Source organism: Trichosurus vulpecula, chromosome 1, assembly GCF_011100635.1.
Source record: "Trichosurus vulpecula isolate mTriVul1 chromosome 1, mTriVul1.pri, whole genome shotgun sequence".
In the NCBI taxonomy this organism is placed as follows: domain Eukaryota; kingdom Metazoa; phylum Chordata; class Mammalia; order Diprotodontia; family Phalangeridae; genus Trichosurus; species Trichosurus vulpecula.
Genome location: NC_050573.1, coordinates 43867027 through 43887931, shown reverse-complemented (window position 1 = coordinate 43887931; position 20905 = coordinate 43867027). Strand labels below are relative to the sequence as shown.

The following is a 20905-nucleotide window of genomic DNA, read 5'->3' as shown; positions in this document are numbered from 1 at the left end:
AGCCTTGGGAGTACAAAGGCTCTCAAGTTTAATGTAAGAAACAACATGCAAACAACCATGTCCATTCAAGATCTAGACAGGATAAATTGGAGATAATCTCAGAGGGTGGGCACTACTACTGAGGGGAATGGGGGAAGACCTGTGGGAGGTGATAGGATTTTAGTTGAGAAGTGAAGAAAACCTGGAAGGCTAGGATGGAGGGTGAGTAGGGAGAGAATCCCAAGCATGACAGCTAGCCTGTGAAAATGCCCAGCACAGAAAGATGGAATTTGGCCCTCCTTTCAAAGTTCTGTTAGGGAGGTTTGGTGTCATCTGAGGTCCTCCGTTATATAAGGCAGGTTCCTGGTCTCCTACAAGGAGAGCCCCCTAGAAGGGGAATTAAGACACGTACACAAATTACTACTGTACAGTTTGTGGTAGTATATGATAAGGTCCCTAAAGAAAGCTTGAGATTGCTACAAGAGTTCAGAGATCAGAGAGATCACTTCTGAATGGGCTGATCAGGCAAGGCTTTGATGGGGTGGTTGCCTTTGAGGTGGATCTCAAACAATAGAAAGGGTTTTGATAGGAAGTGTTAGGAGGAAGGGTATCCATTCTGGGTTGATTGCAACACGTCAATAGTTATCTTTCAGTCATGTCCGACTCTTTGTGAATCCATTTGGGGTTTTCTTGGTGAAGGTAAAGGAGTGGTTTGCCTTTGCCTTCTCCAGCTCATTTTACAGATGAGGAAACTGAGGCAAACAGGCTTAGGTGACTTGCCCAGGGTCACACAGCTAGTAAGTGTTAGAGGCTGGATATGAACTCAGGAAGATGAATCTTCATGGCTTCAGGTTTGGCACTCCATCTACTGTGCCACCTAGCAGCCCACCCTAGATTAACAGAGACATAGATAATGGATTATGTGTTCATAGAATGGAGAGTAGACAGGGAGAGGGCTTATATTCAAGAGGAATAATGAGAAAGCAAACTAGAAAATGCAGATTGGGTTGAATAGTGAGTGATCTAAGGAGTTTGGACTTAAGAGTAGGTCTTGAGGAGCCTTACTAGGTCTGGAGGAGGGAAGTAAAGGGGTCAGAATTTTGTAATAGGAATCCTTATACTTACTAGCTTTCATATTTGGGGCAAGTTCTCTAACCTCTGTGGGCTTCAGCTTCCTCATCTGAGAAATGAGAGGTGTTAGATTCAATTACCTTGAAGGACCCTTACAACCCTAAATCTAGGATTCAGTGATGAGTGATGAAGGCCTGAAGCAGCCTGGGACACATGGAAATCATAGAGTCATAAATCTAGGACTGCCAGTGACCTGAGAGGCAATCTAGTCCAATGCCCTCATTTTGTGGATGCAGAACCTGAATCTCAGTGATGCAGAATGATCCGCCCAAGGTCATACAGGCAGTCAGCATTAGAGAGGGGATCTAAACACTTGACCACTGCTTCTTAAGGATGCAAACTTTAATTGTGCCAGAAATCATACATCCTGGGGCAGCAGCATAAGGTTGTATTTGAACTCAGGGCATTAAAAATTAAAAAAAAATTAAAGAAAATAAATTAGGAATGGATAGGTGCCATAGTGGATAGAACACCGGCCTAGAGTCAGGAGGACCTGAGTTCAAATCTACTTACTAGCTGTGCTACCCTAGGTAAGTCACTTAACCCCAATTACCTAAAAAATAGATTAAAAAGAATAGAGGGTAGGGATTATCTATGCATCAAGTGCTGTAGGAGGCTTGGAAGAACAACCAAAGCCCAAGGCCCAAGATGATAGGGTTAGCTTTGTAAAGGATGGTGAGCTTCTTCCTTGAGGAAGTTAGGTAGTCCAATGTAGAGACCACTGGACTTGGAGTCAGGAAGACATGAGTTCCAATTTTACCTAAGATGCTAACTTTGCATCCCTGGGCAAGTTATTTACCTCTTTTAGGCTCAATTTCCTTGTCTGTAAAATGTGGATAATAATAGCACCTACCTCATAAGAATGCTGTGAAGGTCAAATAAGATAACTTTGCAAACCTTAAAGCACTATATTAAAGCTGTTATAAGTGTTGTTATTGCTTGTCTAAAGAAGGAGGGAGAGAGGAGACTGTGAGAGGCAGTACTGGATTTGAAGCCAGAGGACTGGGCTTGTGACCTCAGGGAGGTCACTTCTCCCTGTGTCTCACTTTAGGAAGGGTTCGGATAATGTGGCCTCTGACCTATGATGTTCTCTCTAGTTCTAAACCTTTGACTCTGTGATCCTGATATAAGCTTGCTCCTTGTACATTAGTAGAAATAATTTTTATGTCAAAATTACTCTGCCCCAGTTTTGCTCAGTCTATTAAAATGAACTCTAATCTCTCTGAAGCTGCTGACAAGCCAACAGATATCCCAGTACCATTTTCTTTAAAACCCAAGGTTCCTTCCCCCCACCCCGATGGATTAGGAAGTGAGATTCCCCCATATATTACTTTGACACTTTGCTCTCTCCTGTTTCACCCTGGTGTTCAAGGTACTAATAATCCATTCTTTTATGGGTCTCAGGGATAGTGAGCTTTCTTTTGGTCTTTTATATCAACTCCCAGAACATAATTGGCATTTTGGGATTTTTGTAATAAGTAACATTCACTGTAGGTCAAGCCCTAGGCTTCTTCTAGATGCTAAACATTGAGGTCAGATGCCCAGAGAAAGGACTAATAGGCCATTTGTGGAATGAAGCTACAAAAATTAGTTCCTTCTGAGTGATGTCCACCATGACCTCCTGTTGCTTGTCTCTGTAAGTGGAGGGAGCTCAGGTTGCTGGCCCAAAATATGTAATTTATCGCACAATTAAGGTTTGTGCCCTTGAGAAACAGGGGTCAGGTATTCAGACAGAAAAGGTCCTTGGGCTTTGGTGCCTGCGATTAATGTTTAACTGAGTGTGTCTCGGTTGCTTACTTTTGCAAAGAAATGAAAAGCCTGCTTGACAGTTAGCCCGAGGTATTGTTGGGCATTACAGCTAAAGTGTGATCTATAGCATCGAGGTGAGTCAAGAATGATTGATATAGCTCTTCCAGGAAACCAACTACTTTGAGGATCATCTGATCACCTCCTTACTTTCCATCTTTGCACAGGGCTTCCCTTGTGTGTAGAATGTGCTCCCACTTTACCTCCGTCTCCTGGAACCCTGAGCTCCCCTGAAGGCTCAGCTCAATCATCATCTCCAATAAGGCGCCTTTCCTAACTTTCCCAGTTAAAAATGTTCTCACCCCTGACCCAGAAATCACTGCATTAGGATTTATTTATTTTGGATTAATTTATTTTGTATGAATTTTATGTACTAATAATTTTACTGTGTATTATATTTATTCTTATTTATTATACATTATTATGTATATATTAATTTTGTATGAATTTTAATTTACTTATATGTACACAGGTTACTCCTATCCCTACTCCAGCAGCATGTAAATGCCTTGAGGGGCAAGACAGTTTTGTTTTTTCTTTCTTTCCTCAATGTCTATCACAGAATCTCAGTCAATTGGCATTTATTAAGAACTTATCACATGCAGACACTCTGCTAAAAGCTGGGAATACAAAAAAAAAGGTAAAACCACAAAAGGGCCCTTGCCCTCAGTGAGTTTACATTCTAGTGGGGGAGACAATATGTAAATAAATGAGTATGTGCAAGATACACAAAGAGTAGCAGGTAGGCAACCTCCATGGGGAAGGTTCATGTGTCTCAGGTGAATGCAGAGTTGTGCACAATGGAGCATGTTAGCTGAATCTTGAAGGAAGCCAGGGATTTCAAGAGGAGGACGGGGAGGGGGGAGAACATTCCAGGCATAGGGAACAGCCAGGAAAAAGGTTCAGAGATGGGAAATGAAGGGTCATGTATGAAGGACAGCAAATAGTGCAATACAGCCGTGGTAGAGATCAGTTGGTGGAGAGTAAAGTGTGAGAAGACCAGAAAGGTAGGAAGTGGACAGACTGTCAAGGGTATTAGATACCAGGAAGTAACAAGGAACCATTGAGCTTACTGGGCAGAAGGATAGCATGGTTAGATCTGAGAAAATAACTTTGGCAGCTGAGTGGAGAATGTATTAATGTGATGAGAGACTCGAGGCAGGGGACCAATTAGTAGCCTTTTATAATAGTTCAGATGAGATATATGAGAGCATGATGTAGGGTAGTGGCTAGAAATGCCAAGATTTGGAAACAGATTGGATCTATGGGGTATGAAGGAGGAGTTGAGAATAACACAAAGCTTGTGAACCTATATGATTGGGAAAACAGTTGATGCCCTTAATAATAGGGAAGCTTAGAGGGGAGGAGGGTTGGGAGGAAAATAATGAGTGCTATTTTAGACATGTTGAATTTGAGATATCTACATGACATCTATTTCAGGGTGTCTAGCAGGCAGTTGAAAATGGTGGATAAGAGTTCTGAAAAGAAAACAAGACTGGCTATTTTAATCTGAGAATCATTTTGCAGAGAGGTGATAACTGAACCTATGAGAGTTGATGAGATTACCAAGGAAAATGACAAAGGCCCAGGATGGAGCCTTGCAGGATGTCAGCAATTAGAGGGCAGGTCAAGGATGAAAACTCAGAGAGGAGAGCGTATTCAGAAAAGATGGTGGTGAGCCAGAAGCCAAAAGCCAGATTACAATGTGTTTAGAAGCCAGTGAAATGAGCGGAAGAGGAGGCATTGAGGGCAAGTGACTTTTTGAAGGCGGTTAACTAAGAATGGAAGGAAAATATAGGACTATTGGTAGCATAGATAGATCAAATGAGGGTTTTTTGAGCATGGAGGAGACATGGACCTGTTTGTAGTAAGCAGAGAAGGAGTCAGTAGATAAAGCTTGAAAATGAAAGACACTAGACGTGATGGCATGGGGCAGGGGGGGATGACAACCTTCTAGAGAAGACAGGAGGTCCTCAGTGTATTTTATAATTAATATTTGAAATTAAAACATGATATGTGTTCCCTTAGCATAAACAAAATTATTATTGTTGTTACAGGAAAATCACCAAACCTAATTAAATCCTTTTTTAAGAAGTGTGACCTAACCCCAATTGCCTCAAAAAAAAAAAAAGAAGTGTGCCTAGGCCTACAGAAAACCCACATAGCATCTAGAAGGTACATTGAAATCATGTCAGTGAGCTTGAGTGACTTTATAGGATATGACATAGATGAAGATTTCCTTCAATCACAGGCCACACTCTGAGGTCCCACTGAGTTCTGAATTTCTGTGATTCTGTGATTTATCGGTGCTGTCTTTTGGAATAAAATTCTGATAAATGCCAAACCTTACAGTTACCAGAGACTTAGTGGGAATGATTGGAGTATGATTTGTTGTGAATTTTTGGGAAGCAAGAGTTCCCAGAATAAGCAATTTATTTTTCTTGATGCTAGTAGTGCCTTTCCTCTAAGATAAGCTCCAATTTATCCTGGATATATCTTGTTTGAATGTATTTTGTCTTTACTATTAGACTATAAACTCCTTGAACACAGGGACTAGTTTTTGTTTGCCGTTATTTGTATTCCCAAGGACTAGTACAGTGTCTGGCACCCAATTAACGTAATGAAGATTTTTTGACTTGGCTGGTTGGCTTGAGCACACAGTGGATATACTGGTTCTGCAGACTCTATCATTTTTGTTTCTGTATTTTACACACGATTCCAGGAAAAGAGAAAAAATAGAGAAGAAAATGATTTTCCATTGAAGAAGTGATTTATTTAGAAAGGACCTTTGCTGTTGTTCCTTTTTAATGTAAGCTACTTCTGTTCGGTGCCTTTGAGCTGTTGGTAAAAGATTCAGGACAAATCAAATTCAGGTCAACTCATCCTGTTTATTTATGGGCCAGTCAGAACTCCTATTTGTCCAGGAGTCAGGTACAGTAAACTCCTGGGGCTGAGATGCATTTCCCTTCAGGCCTCCCTTAGGAACACAGTGTCCTAGGTTTCTGTCATTTGGTCTCATTTTACAAGGTTCCTCCTGGCAGATTTCAATGATGGTCAGTTCCCCCATCACCACTGAAACCCCAGTGGATACATGCAACTGTCCTCTAACCTTCCTTGATATTCTTATGCTTCTGAGTGGCAGGCCAGCTAGGATGAATCTTCCTTTCCTAACTACCCTTTCATATAACTGCCACACCCCTGGTGTCCCTTTTCCACTCTATACTGTCCTCCCATTATGCCCTCTGGACTTCTTGTTATATTATTATTAAACTGCCCTTCAAATAGATATTTGTTCCCCGCCAAAAAAAATCACTTTATGTTGATTTCATATTCACTTACACATGCACAAGTTGGTTCTTCCCAGTCTAACATAAGCTCCTTGAGGGCAATCATTATTTCATTTTGTCTCTGTGTCCTCAGAGTCATTTTGTAGTATTTGGCACAGAATGTGATAAATTCTTTTAAAATAATAAATTGTTTTAAATATAAATTCTTTTAAATAATGAACTCTTTTAAAATTTTGAGTCAAATTAAACACTTGTAGTATGGGAAAGATGAAAAGAAACATGGTGGGAAGAGGGCTTACCCTAGAGCCAGAGCAGAATAGAATTTGAATGCTGGCTCTGAAATTTGCTAGTTAGGTGACCTTAGGAAAATATTCTCATCTGTTCCATGATAATGGTAATTATCTTTACCATTAATGGTAATTAATGGTGATGATGCTTGTGCTGTCTAATTTCACATAGGTATAGTGCCAGAAAAGAAGTAGTAAACTGTACAGTATTATTATTATTATTATTACAGGCAAGTCACCAAGCATAACTGAGACTCAGTTGCTTCGTTTATAAAATGGGGCCAATACCAATTCCTTATAACAATTCAAACTATCCAAAATTGGATTGGACTGCCTTAGGAGAAAGTGGCAGAATGGATAGGGAGCCCACCTTGGAATCAGGAAGACAGGAACTTAAATCCAGCCTCTCTCAGGTGTTGGTAGTGTGACCTGGAGTGAGTCACTTAACTTATCAATGCCCCAGGCAACTGTCAGTCAGTCAAAGTAAACATTTATTGATTGTCTTCTTTGTGTAAGCCACTGTGCTAAACATTGAAATCAGCTGTCTAAGATTGTATGCTATAGAGCAGGTAGTAATTTGCATTGGTCAAGGGAGGTCCCTGTAACTTATGATATCATAGTTATAGTTGAAAAAAGAATAAAAATATACTGTTCATAGTGTTACTGAGAGAGATGATGATGATGATGATTAATCTTTCTGAGCCTCAGTTTACCCATCTACAAAATGTGGATAAAACACTTAATTGTTAACCTCAAAGGCTTGCTAATAGGGAAAGCATTTTGTCCAACTTAAAGCAAAATAGAAATGAGCTGTTATCATAGGATTATCGTTTTGGAGTTAGAAGGAACTTTAGTGGCCATGAAATTCAACCCCCTCATTTTGTGGATAAGGAAACTGAAGTCACAAAGGCTAAGTGATTTGCCCAGGTGGTGAGCAGCTGGTAGATATCTGAGGGAATATTTGAACCTAAGTCTTCCTGACTCCATGCCCAGCATTCTACCCACTATTCCATATAGGCCAACCCTAAAGAGCATTTTACTGGGTCCAAGAGAATTACTAGCTGTGAAATGAATTGCTTTGTGGCCTCCTTTAGGATTTTCAACTGACACCTAAGCTTTTATTTCCTCCCCACAGTGTCAGAGAGCCGAGGAATTTTAGAGAGCATCCAGCGATTCTCCCTGCTGCCCACCTACCTTCCTGTGAGCTACCATATCAACAATGCTGATATCTCCTTCTTCCTCAAGGAAGCCAACCAGGACATCATGAGGAACTCAAGCTTGCAATCCAGGGTGGAATCCTTTCTGATTTACAAATCCAAGATGGCACCTTCCTTGAATGCCAGCTATGGGCCTTTTTCTGTGGAACAACTTGTGCCCCAGGACCTTCTGTTGCCTTCCAATCCATTTGGATCTACCAATAAGTTTGCCCTCAATTGGAAGCTAAAAGCCTACATCATGAGTGATAAAATCTACCTGAGTAGGCCCAGAGTTCAGATCCTGTTTTACATTGTGGGCAGGGATTGGGATGACCATAGCACCACAGAGAGGCTGCCCTGCCTCCGAGTATTTGCCTTCAGGGAGACCAGGGAGGTGAGGGGCAGCTGCCGCCTGGCAGGGGAACTCGGACTGTGTGTAGCCCAGTTAGAGCTCCTGTCCAGCTGGTTCAGCCCCCCGACTGTGGTTGCAGGGAGGAAAAAGTCAATGGACCAATCAGAAGGAAGTCCTGTAGAGCTTTACTATTCCATCCAACCTGGAGATGAGAAAGGAGATTGTACCAAGGAAGAGACAAGGAAAAATAATGGAATCCGACCAGGCCACAATGATATCGATGAAGTGGGTCCTCCCTTGCAGAGGATTGGGAGTGTGTTTCTCTACCAGACTCACAGTGGGAGCCCTTCTTGGAGGGAACTTCACTTAGATAGCAATGTTGCCATCCACTATGTGGCCAAGACTGCCAAACAAGGAGATGTTCTGACTTTTCCTGTTTCTGTCTCTAGAAATTCCACTGAGGATCATTTCACACTGAGGTAAGTTAGAGGAGCTGAAAGTTCAGATATACCTTTTAAATTCTGTTGTTTTCTTGGGAGACCTGTCATGAAAATTGAGCCAGTTTTTAACATTTTGTAAAAAGAGTTTTCTTTTAATATACTATGGAAATTGAATGGTGAAAATGTGGCAGAATGGGTAGAGTGTTGGCTTTGAGCCTGAAGACTTGGATTTTAATTTTACCTTTGACACATATTAATGTTTGGAACCTGGGCAAGTTACTTAGTTTAAAATGGTCTCAATCTACCCCATGGCATTTGGACAGGTCGCCATGGATGGGTTGCTATCTGATCTGTAGTTGGCAGAAGGATTTCCTACCCATGTGTTGACAAGATAATAGTTCATTTGGATATTCAGATTTGGAAATATTGAACTAAGATTGGAGTAAGCTATTCACATAAATGCATAAATTATTAAAAGTGTTGTTCTTAGATTATCCAGATTAGTTATAACTTCTTTTACCTGCTTCTTTGCTTCATTTATTGCCTGGAAGATTTTAGATTTCTAGAATGGGAATATTTTGACTATTTAATACTAAACATCTGAAAGTTTAAATTAGTACTACAATGGTTGTAACTGTCATTAAAATCAGGATGGGAGAGATCTATTCCCACCCTATGCATTTTGAGTATATATGAGTTAAATTCATTTTTTGCATTACTTATTTTTCCTAAGTTATGATTTCTTAGTATCTGCCCCCAATTTCTTAGTATCTGCCCCCAACAACAATGAAAAAAGTTGGTCCCTTCTCATGTTTCCAACCATGAATTAGTCCCAACTCATTAAGTCCATTAGATTGATGTAAAACTGGTATGACTTGACATACGAAATAGAATTTGTAAGGAAATGGATTTAGGGAACTCTTTAGAATTGTAATTTCAAAGGGAAAATGCTTGATCAGATCTGTGGAATTGTCCAAGAAGCTGTTGAAGGAGCCTAGTAGTGTGACATTACAAAGGTAGTTTCATCATTCTTTCTAGGTGCTTTGAGTTGTGTAGGGACAAGGTGAAACTTTTACCTTTTTTGTTCTCCATTTCTTTAGTCTCTCCCCTTATCAATCCATCCTCCACAGAGCTTCCAAGATAATCTGATGAAAATCTTATGGGCACTCCCTTGTTCAAGACAGAATATTGGCTCCGTATTGCCATTAGAATGAATTATAAACTCTTCCACTTAATATTTAAATACCTTCCATTTTTTTTAACTCCAGGCTAAATTTCCAGACTTATTTCACTTTACTTCTTTTAATACATGTTATGCTCTTGCAAATTAACCTTCCCCAAATTTGGCATTCTGTATCATCACTGTGTCTCTGTACCAGGTGTGCCCCATAACTGGAAGATACTTTTTCCTCACCTCTATCTCTTAGAGTCATTAGCTTCCTTCAAGATTCAACTCAGGCTCCACCCACTCCATGAAACCTTCTCTATTCCTCTCAGTTATTAGGATTCTCTCTTGTTTCAAATTATTTTGCATTATGTTTATCTGTTTATATAATATATATCCTTCCCCCCAAAAAAGAACATAAGCACTTTGAAGGGAGGCACCATTTATTTGTTTTCTCCTTTGTATTCCTACCTGACACATAAATCATCTTCAATAAATGTTTCTTGATTTGTATTGAACTAAACTTAGAAAACATCTTCCTAGACACAATAATGAATAGTGTTTAGATCTAAAGGAGTTTTGAAGTTACTGGATTGTTGGTGATCTATGGTATCATGGGAAGAGCATTAGAGAATGTGGAATCAGGGGAGTTGTGTTGAGGTCTAGACCTTCATACCTGGGATCATAGATTCATAGCTTTAGAGCTGGAAGTGACCTTGGAGGCCATCAAGTCCAATCCATGCATGTAAATTACAGATGAGAAAACTGAAGCTAATTCAGGTCAAGTGATTTGCCCAGGGTCACCCAGCTAGCAATGGAGGGATATATGATTTGATTTCAGAGCTTCCTGTCTCTTAAGTATAATTATTCCTTCCACATTGCAACTTTCCCCATCATGGTTTTGATATATTGAGGGTCAGCACAAGAAATTAAATGGGTTTTTTGGGAATTTCACAGCAGCCACAGACGACACATGAAGGCCAACAGATGGCACAGAGTCTATGACCAAATACTTAACCCAAATTTTACAATAGGGTATTGGAAACACCCAACAAAACAAAAAATAAAATAATCCAGACTTCTTCTCTCACACAAAGGGAGGGCCAAAAGATTTTATGTAGATTTTCTAGCTCATTGGGCTCCCTCCTCTCCCCCCGCACAATGTGGAAAGGATAATTGTATAACACTCTACTTACCTTGCTCCCTAGTGGGCCCTTACAAGTTGTCTGAGATAGAGCTACTCACTTGTGCTCTCAGGGGTCATATTCTTCATCAGTAATAGGGAGTTGCACTAGATATGCTTTAGTTAATCGATCAATCTGCCAACAAGCATTAGTCACTGGGTTAGGTACTAGAAATACGGGGAAAACTGTCCCTCCCCTTCAGGGGCTTGTATTCTAATGGGGAGGGGGGAGACGACACATGCAAATCAACATATAAGGCACATATAGAGTAGATGGAAGGTATTGGGGGAAAGGAGGTGTGTCCTGCAGAAGTTGGCTCTTGAGCTGAGACTTACAGGAACCTAAGAGATTCTAAGAGCTAGAGTTTGGGAAGCAGAGCATTTCAGTCATAGGGAACAGCTAGGAAACAGAGGGATGAGAGATGGAGTATTGTGGGAGAGAAACAACAAATAGAGTACAGTGGAAGAGCAGAATGTAAAATGACTTTGAATGATAGCTGGGGACCATGTGTAGAAGACCTTTACAGGGCAAAGGATTTTATCTTTGGTGCTTTAGATACCCGTCTCTGAGTACTGTACTCTACTCACTGGGCTCCCCAGAGGGCTTTGCAAGTTGTCTAACATAGAGCTTTTCACTTGACCTCTCTGAGCGTCGCATTCCTCATCTGTACTAGATACACTTTAGTCAATCAAACAGTCAACAAGCATTTGTTAAACGCTTATGATATGGTGCAGCTAGGGTGGAAAGCTGGGCCAGGAGTCAGGAAGATCCGAGTTCAATTCTAGCCTCAGACACTTGTGAGCTGTGTGACCCGGGGCAAGTCACTTTACCCACTTTGCCTCAGTTTACTCTTCTGTAAAATGAGTTAGATATTCCAGTATTTTTGCCAGGAAAACCCCAAATGGTGTCACAAAGAATTAGACATGGCTGAAATGACTGAACAAGAACACTTTAGATAGCCCTTGGATAATAGTTACTGACAAGCTGGGGTATTAGACCCACACTTGAGGAAAATCAGTTTGGAGGATGAGGAGAGACATAAGGCAGGGAAATATATTAAAAGACTGTTGCCATAGTCCAGGCAAGAGGCTGAACTGAGGTGGTAGCTATGTAAGTGGAGAGAAGGAATGCATATGAGAGAATTTGTAGAGAAAGAAATTGCAAGATCTGGAAGTGAATTAGATATGTGAGGCGAGCAAGTCAATATTCCAGAATGACACTGAGGTTTTGAATATGGATAATTTGGGAGAATTTTGGCTCCCAACACAATAACGTTGATGTTCATCCTTTGTTTTTGAGGAGGACCAATGATATAATGGGGTGATATCTTGACTTGCATAAACTGGATCTAAGTGAGGCAGAGTTCCACAAAATGCAGTAATAGGGAAAGCCAGAAGAAGGGAGGATTTGGGGGAGAAAGATAAATTCTCTTTGAGACTTACTGAGTTTGATAGGCTTAAGGGACAATCAGTTTTAAATACCCAACAAGACAGTTGGTAGGTAATATGGGACTAGATATCAGAGGACAGATTAGGGCTAGTTAGTTGTAGAAATGATAATTGATTCCATGGGAGTTTATGTGGTCAGCAAGTAAAAAAAAAAGAGAGGAGGAGCCCAGGGCAGAACCTTGGGGGACATCTACCAACTCTTGGCTGTGACATGGATGACAATATAGCCAATGAGACTAAGGAATAGTCAGATGGGAGGGACATATCAGAGATACATCCTAGAGGAGCAAGTGCTCAACAGTGTCAAATGCTCATCAAGAAGGATGAGGATTAAGAAGAGGCAATTGGATTTGGCAGATTCTTAATAACTTTGGAGACAGCAATTTCAGTTGAGTGATAGGCCTGAAACTAGACAGCATAGGGTTTAGAAAAGCTTGGGAGAATAATTAGTGGAGGCTGTAATTGTAGAGGGCTTTCTCAAGAAGTTAGAAGGAAAGGAGATGGGACTGAGCATCTAATGAAGATTTTTCAAATATTTGGGGAGGTTTAGAAGTGTTTGTAGACAGCCAGAATGGAGCCAGTAGATAGAAAGCAACTGAAGATTAGAGAGAGTGGGAATGGTGATGGGGGCGATCTTTTGGGAGAGATGTTTGGGGATGAGATCAAAGGTACGTGGTAGAAGGGTTCATCTTGGCAAGCAGAAGGCTATGTCATGATCAGAGATGGGAGTCAAAGGAGGTAGTGGGAGACTGTGTCAGGGGTGCAGGGTGTGTGTGAGAGGAGATTGGGAGAAGAGTGAGCCCTTAGTGAACAGCCTCATTTTTTGGTGAATTATAATGTTCTCAGCATATAGAGATTGATGGGGAGGCAGTGATAGGGGAGACTTAAAGGAAAAGAGAGAAGGTTTTGGATAGTTATAGTTAATGTGATAAGAAATGAATTATGAAGAAGTAGTATGAATGCCTTGCTGCAGTGAGGGCCCAGTTGAGATTAGCTAGCAATAACTACCTACATAAATCATGGTGGATAGAGTACTCAGTAAACTCAAGGAGATCTAGGTGCTAGATGGTATTATGGCAGAAACACTGGCTTTGGATTGAAAGAACCTAGGTTCAAATCCAGACTTAGACACAATGCCTATGTGTTTAGTATGTCACCTTAACCTCTGGCCCTCAGTTTCCTCATCTGTAAAATGAAGAGGATTCACTAAATAGCCTCTGTGTGCCCTTCTAGATCTGAAGCTTTGAGTCTAAATACTGTCACTGATACCTCTTAGTTTTGTGACAGTAGGCAAGTCATTTCGCCTCTGAGTCTCAGTTATCCCTCTAATACCTCAGGTACTTCGCACTTAGGTTTATTGTAAGGCTCACATGACATCATGTAGTTTAAGTGCTTTACAGACTTTACAAAGCTCTATAAATATCAGTCATTACAATTTTTGTCCTAAATCATATGATAGTTTCTGTGGTCCAGGAAGGCAGATGCACTGTGGGTTGCTGAACAGGCATGATTGAGCCAGCCCTATCACCGAATCTGGCAAAGCATTCAGGTGTTTTTATGCCTGAGAAAGAAGTGTTTGTTCTTGTGTCTTCTCCAAATACTAGTTCATTTTCTTATCCCCATAGTCAAGAGGAATATAGGCTATTCCTTGCATCACAAATGACTCCCATGTCAAAAAAAAAAACAAAACTTTTTTTGAGTCTCTGCTTGGTAAGACCCCAGATGATACCATTGACCTAGAAGCTGTTGTACAAAATTTTGGAGCTTTTAGAGCATGGGCAGCTAACCCTAGGGTGTAGGGAGTAGGAGGGTAAGTCATAATCTCAGGCAGGTTTCTAGCCAGTGCCTACCACGTAGTAGGTTCCTAGTAAATGCTTATTGCTTGTTTGGGATTACCTTTTCAGAAGGTCAGTACCACCATCATCACTATTCCCAATGTAAGGTATGTATTACCCAGGTGGGTTATATATATTCGTAGAGGCTGTCTAACTCTAGCTCTAGGGTAGGCTTTGAATACAAATCTCTGGAATTTTCTCCTCCCTTTCCAAAGGAAACTTCAATTCCCTGCTTAGAGATGTGGGGGTAGGGGAAGGAGGGCAACAAGGGATTGTGGCTACTAGGCTGACCTTCTCTGCTCTTTTGAAAGGCAGTATTAGACCAGAATAATATCTTTCTGCCTTCCTAAATATTGCTAGTCAAATGTTTTTGAGGTTCGGGCTGCTTCCCTCGTGTCCCTCTCTTAAAGCAGAAGAGGTGTAGCTTATGTCTAGATGGCTTTGTTCTTTTCTGCCTGATGCTAGTTATACAAAAGACCAACCCAAATAGTGACTAGTGAATAAATCCATTCACCCAAGCAAATAGCAAGCAGAAATCAACAAAGTTAGAGAGATTAGAATATTCCAGCTAAGATACAAAATAAATGAATTTTCCCATTTGGAGAGAATAATCTCAGTTTATCTGAGAGTTTCTGATTTAACCCAAAGAGAAATTCTTAGAAGTCTGTAGGGAGGTAAACTGTACCCAGAGACATGTTAGGAGCTAGCTTTCAGGTATCTATCTGCCTTCTCAAGTCTTTTTCTCTGAGTCCCCTCCACCCTTCCCTAAGGGTCTGGAATCATATGGATCTTCTCTCCAAGAGGGGGGCCAGAAGAACGTGTCTTCTTTTCAACACTTTTTTATACCAACGCCATCTCTCAGGCAGGCATTGAGTGTCATTCTTTCTACCAATGAGAATAGTCTTATGCAAATGTACCAGGCTTGAACCCTGGGTTACAGTAGTAATGATAAATACTATTAACAACTGACATTTTTATAGTGCCTTAAAGTTTGCAAGGTTGGTACTGTAAATATTGTCTTGAGAAGTTAGGGCTGTCCAATACTCTGAGTGTGTGTGTGTGTGTGTGTGTGTGTGTGTGTGGACTGATATGTTATCACTACTAAGAAGAGATAGAGGCACAATTGATTTCAAGCCAGCTACTTTCCAGATCTCTAAACAGTGGCTAGTATGGCCTTGGGGTAAGCTACTGAGTAAACAGAAACAACTTTGCTTCAGAGGAAGAGAGGGTTATTTAATGAGAACAAAGAAAAGCTTGGGCAGTTGGAGAAATTTTGCACTTGAAAAAAAAACATGCAAATTTATTTTAAAAAGACTTTTTCAAATTGAGTAAATTATTCCTAACCATAACCCTAAAGGTATAGATAGACTAGCATTCCTGCAAATGGGAGGGAAGAAAATTAATGAGCTATACCTATCCTAAGACTTCACTCAGTAAACCCTGCGATAACGCTACCCAGCTTTGAAGGGAGTGGAGATGGTGGGAAGCAATAGAGGGAAGGAGGCTATCGAAGATAGATGAAATAATATTTATCATTTATTTAGCACTTCAAGGTTTGAAAATTGTTTTACAAATGGGATCGCATGTTATTCTCACAGCATCTCTTTGAGGTAGGTGCTATCATTACACCTAATTTATAGATGAAGAAACTGAGGCTGAGAGAAATGGTTGCACAGCTAGTTAGTGTCTGGAGTGGTTTGAAACCACGTCTTCCTGCCTCTAAGTCCAGAGTTCTATTCATTATACCACACTATCTTCTCTCTAATTTTATTATCTGTTGGCAAATTGAACACTTTACTCATAGATGGTGCAAAAGAAAATGCAATAAAGGCCTGACTGGATTATCACACATTTCATTTTGGTAGCACTATCCACATAAATTAAGTTTTATTGTATAATTTCCTGATTCCAAGTCCAGCACTCTATCCATTATGTCAGAGAAAAGAGGAGGGAGAAAGGAGAAGGAGAAAAGGAAGAAGGAAGACTAAGAGGAGGAAAAAAGAGAAAGAAAAAGGAAGAAATAGGAAGAGGGAGAATGGAAAAAGAAAAAGAAAGATGATGAGGAGAGAGAAAAGAGAAAGAGAGAGACAAAAAGGAGGGAAACAGAGGAAACAAGCATTTTATTATGTGCCTATTATGTGCCAGGCACAGTGCTACATGCTTTACAAATGTTATTTGAGGGAGAAAGGAGAGAGTAGGGGGGAGAAGGGATAAAGAAAGTAAGAGAAAAAAGGGGGAAAAGCAGAAAGAGAAATGAAAAGGGAAAGGAAGGTATGTGGAAGAAAGGATAATGGAGAGAGAGAAGACAAAACAGAAAGGAGAAAGAGATGAGAGGAAATGAGAGAGAGAGAGAGAGAGAAAGAGAGAGAGAGAGAGAGGAGTTGTGGTGTTGTCATCTATAATGTGGCCACCAGGGATAGAGAGTGGGGAGCTGAAGTGTGGGAGAGTGAAGGAAGGTTCGGAATGTGGCCGTGAGATGCCAGCCTAGGGAGGAATCTTTTTTTTCCTAATGTGGCTGCTCTCAAAGTGAGGAGGAGAAGGCAGGACCAGAAATTCTGTTTTCCTCTTTATTTCCCTCCCACTAGCCTATTCAAGTCATTTTGTAGTTGTCATCCAGCAAGAGCCAGTCTCCACAAGCCTGGCCCTCAGTTCTACCTGAATGAATGGGAACAAAATTCCACCTTCTGCTCTCTTAGCTCTAGGATGGATCTGATGATTTGGGACACTGCCTCTTTTTAAAAAGAGACAAACAAGTTTTGAACCTAGAAACTTTTAGTGATAGAGAGTAATAATAATGATGAAGAGTAGTGATAAAGTAACACACCCCCTTTTCCAAGACCTCTTGTTCTGTCTGAGACTGAGTGCTGGAAGGGCCCATTTTCATGTCTTCACTCCCATTCTTAATCACTAAAACGTAATGAGGCCTTGAATTTATGTCTCCCCTCCCCCATCCCCAATTACCAGAAAGTAATGAGGCATCCGCTGAAGTAGCTGAATGATTGTAATATTGTCCAAAGTACCCAAGAAGGCAAGTTTGGTTGATCAGCTCATAGATTTAGACCTACACGTGACCTTAAAGGTCACCTCATTCAACCTCATTTAGAATGGAATGTAAGCTAGAAAAATAGGGATTATTGTTTTTTCTTCGTATTCTCAGCACCTATCAGAGTGCCTGGCACATAGTAGGTGCTTAATAATGCTTGTAGAATGAATGAGTGAAGAGAAGAGATCTAGAGAGATTGTGTATATGAAAAATGTTGAGGAGGTAGAATTGACAAGATTTGGCAACTGATTGGATATGAAGGGGGTTCTATACATAGACACACACACACACACACACACATACAGTGTCTTTACTGTGTATTTGTATATAGTGTTAGGGAGAGGGATCAGACCTCTGATTTTACTGGCATAAGGAACTCCCAGGTGAATGACTCCTTCTCTCAATCAGAACAATGCCTTCTCAGTAACTTACTGTATTAGAAGGTTGCCTAGAAAACTGAAGAGATAAATAGTATTCCCAAGTTCATCTTGCCCATAGGTGTGAGAGGCAGGAAATCCCAAGTATCCCTGGCTCCCAGGCCAGTTTTCTCTCTACTGTGACAAACTGCCTCTCATATATTCTTAAAAGTATATACATATGTATATATGTATATAAATACATACATACATGTATACATCACACATTAATGCATATACATGTTATCCTGTATTTACATATATGATACACACTGTTTGAAAAATCTCAGTGTGTTTTTAAGATTTAATAGCTTAAAATTGCATTCATGATTTTGGAATAACATCTTGTAAAATATGGGCATATATAAGAATTATTTGTGTGCATCTACCTACCTACCTACTTATCTATCTATCTATCTATCTATCTATCTATCTATCTATCTATCTATCTTTCTATCGAGGCAGCTAAATGGCACAGTGGATAGAGTACTGGGCCTGGAGTCAGGAAGACTCTTCTTCCTGGCTTCAGTCACTTACTAGCTGTGTGATCCTGGGCAAGCCATTTCACCCTGTTTGCCTCAGTTTCCTCATCTGTAAAATGAACTGGAGAGGGAAATGGCAAACTACTCCAATATCTTTGCTAAGAAAACCTCAAATGGGGTCACAAAGAGTAAGACACAATTGAAATGACTGAATAACAAATCTATTTTTCTAAATATGTATCATATATCTTTAGATTAAGAGAGTTAATCCTTGGCAAAACTATGTATGACAGTATAGCAATCTAGAATTCTCTGATTTTAGCAAAAAAACAAACAAACCCCAAAACCAACAACCCTAAAAACTGTAATACAACATTAATATGTGGAAATCGACTGGTTCTTAGCAAGCAAAGAATCCTCTTTTTTTGGCCCTAGAAAAATATAGGTTTATGGTGCATTCTGGGATTAGCGACAGAGATTCAGTGGATAGGAGTATATCTGTGGGGCTATCTTATGAGACTTCCCTTTGGAAATTCAATCCCCACTATGAACTGGACTGCCTCTCTACATGGTCTTGTGGATTACCTTACCTGTAGTCCACCATCTTATTGAGGATCCTTCAGGGGACACACCTCCCTCTTGGCAGGGAAATCATTCCCTCTCAGACAATAAGTGTTGGCTGTAAGCAAAACAGGATGTTTTATACAAGCTGCATCTGGCATTCTGTGCCCTCTGTAGCCCTTCAGAACTGCCAGCTTCTGCTCATATGTATTTTGGCTACCAGATTAGGAAAAAATTCCACGAAATACAGTTATCCCTTCCACATCGTGACTTTTCCTGTTGTGGTTTTGATATATTGCAGGTTGGCATAAGAAATTAAATGGGAATTTCTGGAGAGTTTTGCAGAAACCACAGATGGCACAGGAAAAAGTTTAGAAACTCAGAAATTATGAATAGTATTGTATAATATCAATCCAAATTTTACAATAAGGTACTGTAAACACCCCATAAAAGAAAAAGAAGAAAATTCAGACTTCTTCTCTAGGGCCAAAAATTTTTATGTGGATTTTCCAGATTGTGGGAGCACTGGACCCCTAACTCCCATGATGTGGAAGGGATAAGTATAGTCATTATCTGAGAACTAAGATCTCCACCCAATGCCTTTAGACTCACTGCCTGGAGATAGGATGACAAGAAACTTTCCATCTACTTGTGTCTTCCTTGATATTTTTATTAACCCCGGCCCATCTCTCTCTCTCTCTTCTCTCTGTGTCTTTCTCTTGTCTGTGCCTCTTCCCTCTCTATCTGTCTGTCTGTCTCTCTCCCATTCTGATCATTTGCCCATTCTTGTGGTTTCTTTCTCTACTTTCTATTTCTACTTCTCATACTCAGACAACCTCCACCCCAGTTCAGTCCCTCATCACCCTGGGTAAGTCACTTATCCTCTGTTTGCTTCAATTTCCCCATTTGTAAAATGAAGCTAATAGTAGCATCTGTTTCCCGGGGTTTTTGTGAGGATCCGATGAGATAATATTTGTAAAGTACTCAGCATAGTGCCTGGTATGTAGTAGGCACTATGTAAATGCTAATAATTGTTATTATTGTAATTATTATCATTAAATGGAGTTTAATGTATAAGGAACAATAAGAAGGCAAATCTGATTAGATTGTATAGTTCATGGAGTGGAAAAAAAGGAGACTGGGATGGAAAATGGGAAATTGACAGGCAGTGAAGGGCTTTATTTTTTTCTTTATATACATTATTTTTTAATACTTCCCCCCCCCGCCAATTATCAAGCATTTAATTTTCATCTTGAACCTCCCCCTCCACCACTGAGGGAAAAAACCCAATCAATCAATGAATATTGTTTAAACACCTACTATGTGCAAAGCACTGTGCTAAGTGCTGGGGATACAAAAAGAAGAAAAAGATGATTCCCTCCCAAATGAGAAAAAAACAAAACTGTTTTTTAACAAATAGGCATAGTCAAATAAAACAAATTCCCAATGTCCAAAGGTGTGCCTTATCCAATATATTTTGTCATCTCCTCTTCTTCACCAAGTGGGTTGCATTCTTTATCATTGGCTTCCTGGAATCATGGTTGACCATGATTCATTGATCAGATTTCTCAAGTCTTTAACATTGTTCCTTTTTACAATGCTGCTGCTACAATGTAAAATATTTCCTTGGTTCTACACACTTCACTTTTGTGTCAGTCCACAGAAGTCTTCCCAGATTTCTCTGAAACTATCTCCTTTATCATTTCTTATGTGACAATTGTATTCTATTACATTCATGTACCCTCACGTATTTTGTCATGCCCTAATGGATAGGCACTCTCTTAGTTCTCAGGTTTTTTATTTGTTTTTGTTTTTGCTGCTACAGAAAGAGCTGCTATAAGTGTTATTGTACTGACAGGATATTTTGCTTTCTCTTTTCTCTCTTTGGAGCCCAATTGTAAAGAGCTTTAAATGCCAGACAGAGGAGCTTATATTAGGAAACCACTGGAATCCATTGAGAAGGAGAGTGATGACTGAGACTGGATGAGTGGAGAAAAGGGGATGGATGGCATCCAACCATCCAAATACAAGGGATATTGGCAGAGGTACAAATGGCAAGATTTGGCAACAGATTGAGTATTGGGGGTGAGTGAGAGTGAGGAGCCTCACAATTGCAGAGATTATGGAACCAAGGTGACAATTCTTAGATTAAAAATTGCATAAAATGTGCCTGCAACATTGATAAAGGCAGATCCATACCAAGGGCTCTCTTTACCCATGAAATCTTATGTATGATAAAAAAAATCCCATAGCGTAGTCCATTTCACATAAGTCACTTAATAAATGTTGAATT

At 40.1% G+C, this 20905-nt stretch overlaps 1 protein-coding gene across 1 annotated transcript in view; it reads left to right on the top strand.

Annotated features, from left to right (window-relative positions):
- TMEM132D (transmembrane protein 132D) overlaps positions 1-20905 on the top strand; it is a 925255-nt gene that overhangs the window by 205449 nt on the left and 698901 nt on the right. Inside the window, exon 2 of the mRNA XM_036740754.1 lies at positions 7626-8517. Coding sequence (XP_036596649.1) covers positions 7626-8517 — 892 coding nt within the window. The remainder of the gene's footprint in view (positions 1-7625; positions 8518-20905) is intronic.